Source organism: Rhea pennata, chromosome 10 (assembly GCF_028389875.1).
Source record: "Rhea pennata isolate bPtePen1 chromosome 10, bPtePen1.pri, whole genome shotgun sequence".
NCBI lineage: Eukaryota > Metazoa > Chordata > Aves > Rheiformes > Rheidae > Rhea > Rhea pennata.
Genome location: NC_084672.1, coordinates 24,595,666 through 24,600,502, shown reverse-complemented (window position 1 = coordinate 24,600,502; position 4,837 = coordinate 24,595,666). Strand labels below are relative to the sequence as shown.

The following is a 4,837-nucleotide window of genomic DNA, read 5'->3' as shown; positions in this document are numbered from 1 at the left end:
CCAGGTGGGATACCTTAAGATATCTAAAATGACAGAAGAAACATCAAGCCCTTGAATATCTCCTTTAATTTAGATCTATGCAATTAACTTCCAAACATTTAAAACTACAGGAGATAATCAGCAAATTTTCAATCTCTTACAAAATAGTGTCCTCTTGCCTTTTTCCCTTAAAAATATCAGAGGTAGAGTAACCACGTTCTGAGTTTTGTCCTTATTTTAATCATTTTCCTCCAAGGAAGAATTTTCTCCCTATTTTTTTTTTCAGGGCACATTTCACTTCCTGGTTCCTAAGAGTGTAGATTAAAGGATTTAGAGCCGGGGTGACAACACTGTACATGAGAGACACCTGCATTTCCCTTTTGGTGGAGCTTCCTGAGGAGGGAGGTGTGTAATTGAAGAAAACTGGTATATACAGCAGAGCTACAACAGTGAGATGGGAGGCACAAGTGGAGAAGGCCTTCCATTTTCCTCCATTGGACTGAACTTTCAGGAAGAGGAAGAAGATAATATAAAGATAGGAGAGGAGTATGACAGTGAAGGGGACTAGAGCAATGGATGTGGTGACAACATTTAGGAGGGTCAGGTTGAGGCTGATGCTACTGCAAGCCAAATTCAAAAGTGGTTTGATGTCACAGAAGAAGTGATTGATGTGTCTGTGGCCACAGAAGTGCAGCCGAGAGGTCATGATTGAGTGCATCATGGCATGGAAAAACCCAGTAGTCCAGGTGGCCCCAGCCAGCAACAGACATGTCCGTGAGCTCATGACCAGAGTGTAGCGCAATGGGTTGCAAATGGCCACATAGCGGTCATAGGCCATGATGGCTAGGAGCACAGCCTCAGTACTGCCCAGGAAGTGGAAGAAGTAGAGCTGGGCCAAGCACCCACCAAAGGAGATGGGCTGATGCCCAAAGAGAAAGCCAATGAGCATCTTGGGAACAGTAACAGTAGAGTAGAAGATGTCCAGGCAGGAGAGGTTTCCCAGGAAGAAGTACATGGGTGTATGGAGACGAGGCTCAACTATCACCATGGTCACAATGGCACTGTTTCCCAGAAGATTGGTCAGGTAGAGCAACAGGAAGGTGGTGAAGAAAAAGTGCTGTAACTCCTGGAGATCAGTAAGGCCCAAAAGGATGAATTCATTCACCTCTGTCTGGTTCAGCATTACTGGAACAAGGACAAGCAAAGGCAAAATGTCAAGGTTTCACAGCTGTGAGAAAAAAAGTATTACAGTATTCATTTATTTCTGTGCTATTTTAATACAAATGAATGCATAAACATGTGCAAAACACAATGCATGAAATAAAACATAAAAGCTGAATAGAAACACAATAAATGTATATGAACAAAAACAGCTAAAATGTATTTTCTCCTACTTTCTCTCTGTAACAAGAATGAAGAAAACTAAAAATATAACAGAATGAAAAATACTAAAACAAAGCCTTTCTTCTATGCATACAGCGGAACGTGAACGATATGAAACACTGCTTTTTCTTCCACTCCAGTCACACTCGTATTTCAGTTCTGTCCGTCTATAACTTCCCAGTACAGTCTTCAATCTCATCTGCAATGCTTCTAACTCACATGAATCACTCTTAATGCTCTCTTACCTCTATTCTGCCTATATTTCATTAAGCCATTTTCAATTTTCATGTTTCTAATGATTACCATCTCTTCTTGATATTTTATTTTTATCTTTAAAAATGTACATCTTGCAGTTTTCAGCAATGATAATCACTGAAAGATGCCCCATGGTGTATGCAATCATCAATATTTCTTTTGTACTTTACTAAGAAGTAAAGAAGAGAATGCTTCAGCAGACTATCTCAAACTCAGCACATGTTCTCATTCTTTTTTCTGTTCCAAGCAGGTTTATTTATCATTCTGGATAAGAGCTGATCATATGGAATAAGAATAAAAAGTTCTGAGATAATTTTTCTAGGACAGGTGGGCATGTATATTTCTGGTTTACATTATACACTGCAAATTCTGCAAGATGAGTCTTTTTCTTTGTTCATTCAGTGCAGAGAAGATAAAGTGATAATCAGTATTAGTGAATATAACTAATGAGAACGTAGTTACTTCCAAAACATTTCTTTTAATGAAGTTAAAGCACATACACACAAATTTCATAATTTTTTGTTTCTCTCATTATAATATATACTTTTATTGAAAAGAAGTGATTTTTTTAAAGTCATTATGATTTATTTCCAGTCCAATCACTCACTTTCTTGTATTTCTTTGGATTATTCTTTTACTATAAATACAATAAACAGACAAAAAGAAATTATTTTCCTAATAAAAAACTGAGCATGTAGCCAAAAACTAATTTACGCATATGTATGCACTGTACTAATTTATGCACTATTAAAAAATGATCATATGTATCTGAAAATACTTCTATCCCAATCTTTGAACAAGTTGTATTGGAAACATTACAGTTAATCATATTATGGAGTCATCAACCAACCAGTGTTGCCTAGATTTGAAGAAATAAAGGTTTTAAATTCAAATACCTCCATTTATACATACTACTTGCCACCTTCAAGTGTACAATTGATCTTCATTGAAATCCATGTGTAGAAAGATATCACTGCATTAAGGTATGTTCCCTCCAATTCTTTTTATCTCTTAGTCAGCCACAGGTAATCTAATCACTTTCATTTTCTCTTTCTTCTAACTATTTTCTTACCTTTCTGACACATCTCTTCTCTTTCACAGATGCTGACTATTTTTTTTTTTACAATTAACTGATGATTACATCAGTACATCAAAGGAAAGTATCCCTCTCAAACATTTTTTTTGAAAAACTCTTTCTTAAATACAAATGCAAAGAAAAGTCTTTTCATGATGAAGCTTGCCTGTTTTTCCAACTGTATCAATTACATAACAAAAAATTTTCTGTGGTTTTGTAGTAGGGCAGAAAGCAAAGCTGAGGATGAATGTATTAATTTTGTGGTGTTAAAAGACTGAGAATTTCTGCCGTACTATTTTCTTGCATACCTACCTGGCATTTTTCTAGTTGAGAGATTAATACTGTCACTGCAATGAAAAGCCGTGCTGTAAAATTCTCAGAGATTTTTAGCTATTCCGGTAAGATGCAAGGAGGAAGCTTTTCAGACTATGCTAGAAATCTCTGATGACCTAGCTAGAGGACAAGAAAGTCTTTTTATTATGTTAATGACATACAAAATACCAACAACATCTTGGGAAGTAAATTTCCAGTTTCTTTGATCAGTCTCCTGAGATGAGATCTGTGATTCACTGGTGAGTTGCAGAACAAAGAAGTCAAATATTCCCTAAACATAATTCATAGATGAGTAGCTTGAAAAGCAGTAAAGAGCAAATGAAGCAACCCACAGGACTAGATAATAAAAATAAAACCAAAACACAAATATCTTCATCTCAGTGCACATAATTTACGGCTGAATACAGGTGACAAAGGCATAAATCTTGCAATTCCAGCTGAATTTGAATAGTATTGGGCTAAATTACTTCTTGAAACTTTAAAAAATATTAATCTGTCAAACCAAGTCTATATTCCATCCATTTTGATCTATTAGCTCTTATTGGGTTTGGAGTTTAGATTTTTGGGGGTGGTGAGGAGGGTTGTATGTGACAGATAAGGAGGAGTTTCTGGCCTGATTATAATCAAGGAACATCACAAATTTGCTTCGTAATGTTCATTTTGTCTCCCATAGGAAAGTTTCCACAACTGGTTACAGAAGTAGCATATTCATTTGCAATACAAGTAGTTCAGGTGTAGTAATATAAATCACACAGGAGTAATATAAATCACACAGGAAATAGTGAATCACAAACATGTCTCTTTCTGAGAAGGTGGATTCTTACATATTCTCTATAAAGTTCCTGGCAAGTCAGCTCCAAATTAATCTCAGGTTTGAAAACCTAGCACAGTCAGCACAGTTTCACAGACACACAGAAACGCAGGTTTGGAGAAACCTTTGTAGACTCTGGTGCACCCCCCCCACACACACTCAAAGCAGGAATCACTTGATAGATAGTTCACAGTCTTATCCAATGAAGTTTTGAATATCTCCAAGGATATTCAAACAAACTCTCTTAGTAAATTCTTTCAATATTCGAATATTATGAGGAAGAAAAAGATTTCCCTAGTATCTACTCAGAATTTCCCATATTCCAACTTGTGCCCATCGCTTTTCATCTTATCACAATACTTCTCTAAGAAACATCTGTTTTCATCTCCTCTACACCCTCACTGTAAGTAGCTGCAGCAAAAAAATCTCTCATGATTCTTCTCTTCCTAGGAATGAACAAGCCCAGGTCTCCCAGTATCTCCACCAGGTAAGTCAGACCCTAATCAGCCAGGTGACCCTGTCTTCATCCACAGGACTTGTTCCACAATGGCCATGTCTTTCCAGTACTGGGAAGTCCATGACTGGAAATACTGTTCCAAATATGGTCTCCCAAATGCCAAGGAGTGGGAAAGGATCCCTGGCCTCAACCTGTTGCCTGCACTCTTGCCAGTGCAGCCCAAGATATGGTTGGCCTTCACTGCTGCAAGGGCACACTCCTGACTCGTGTTTGCCTTCTTCTCCACCTGGACCCAACAGATACTGTTTTTCGTCAGTTATCCACCAGCCTACCCTGTGACATGGGGTTATTCATTCCTTCCTAGGGGTGCAATCTTTCATTTTCATCTTTCTTGCCCTTCTTGAAGATGGATGTGACATTTGACATTTTCCAGGCCCCCATGAACTTACTGTCATCACCATAGCCTCTTAAAGACAATAGACAGTGGCCTTGCAATGACGTGGGCCAGTTTCCTCAAAATGCTTGGATGCTTTCTATTTAATCC

General features: G+C 37.6%; 1 protein-coding gene across 1 annotated transcript; it reads right to left on the bottom strand.

Annotated features, from left to right (window-relative positions):
* Positions 1-220: 220 nt before the first annotated feature.
* Positions 221-1,162, bottom strand: LOC134144667 (olfactory receptor 12D3-like). Its single transcript, XM_062583804.1, has one exon. It carries the CDS (start codon positions 1,160-1,162, stop codon positions 221-223), a length of 942 nt encoding a protein of 313 aa, XP_062439788.1.
* Positions 1,163-4,837: the final 3,675 nt, after the last annotated feature.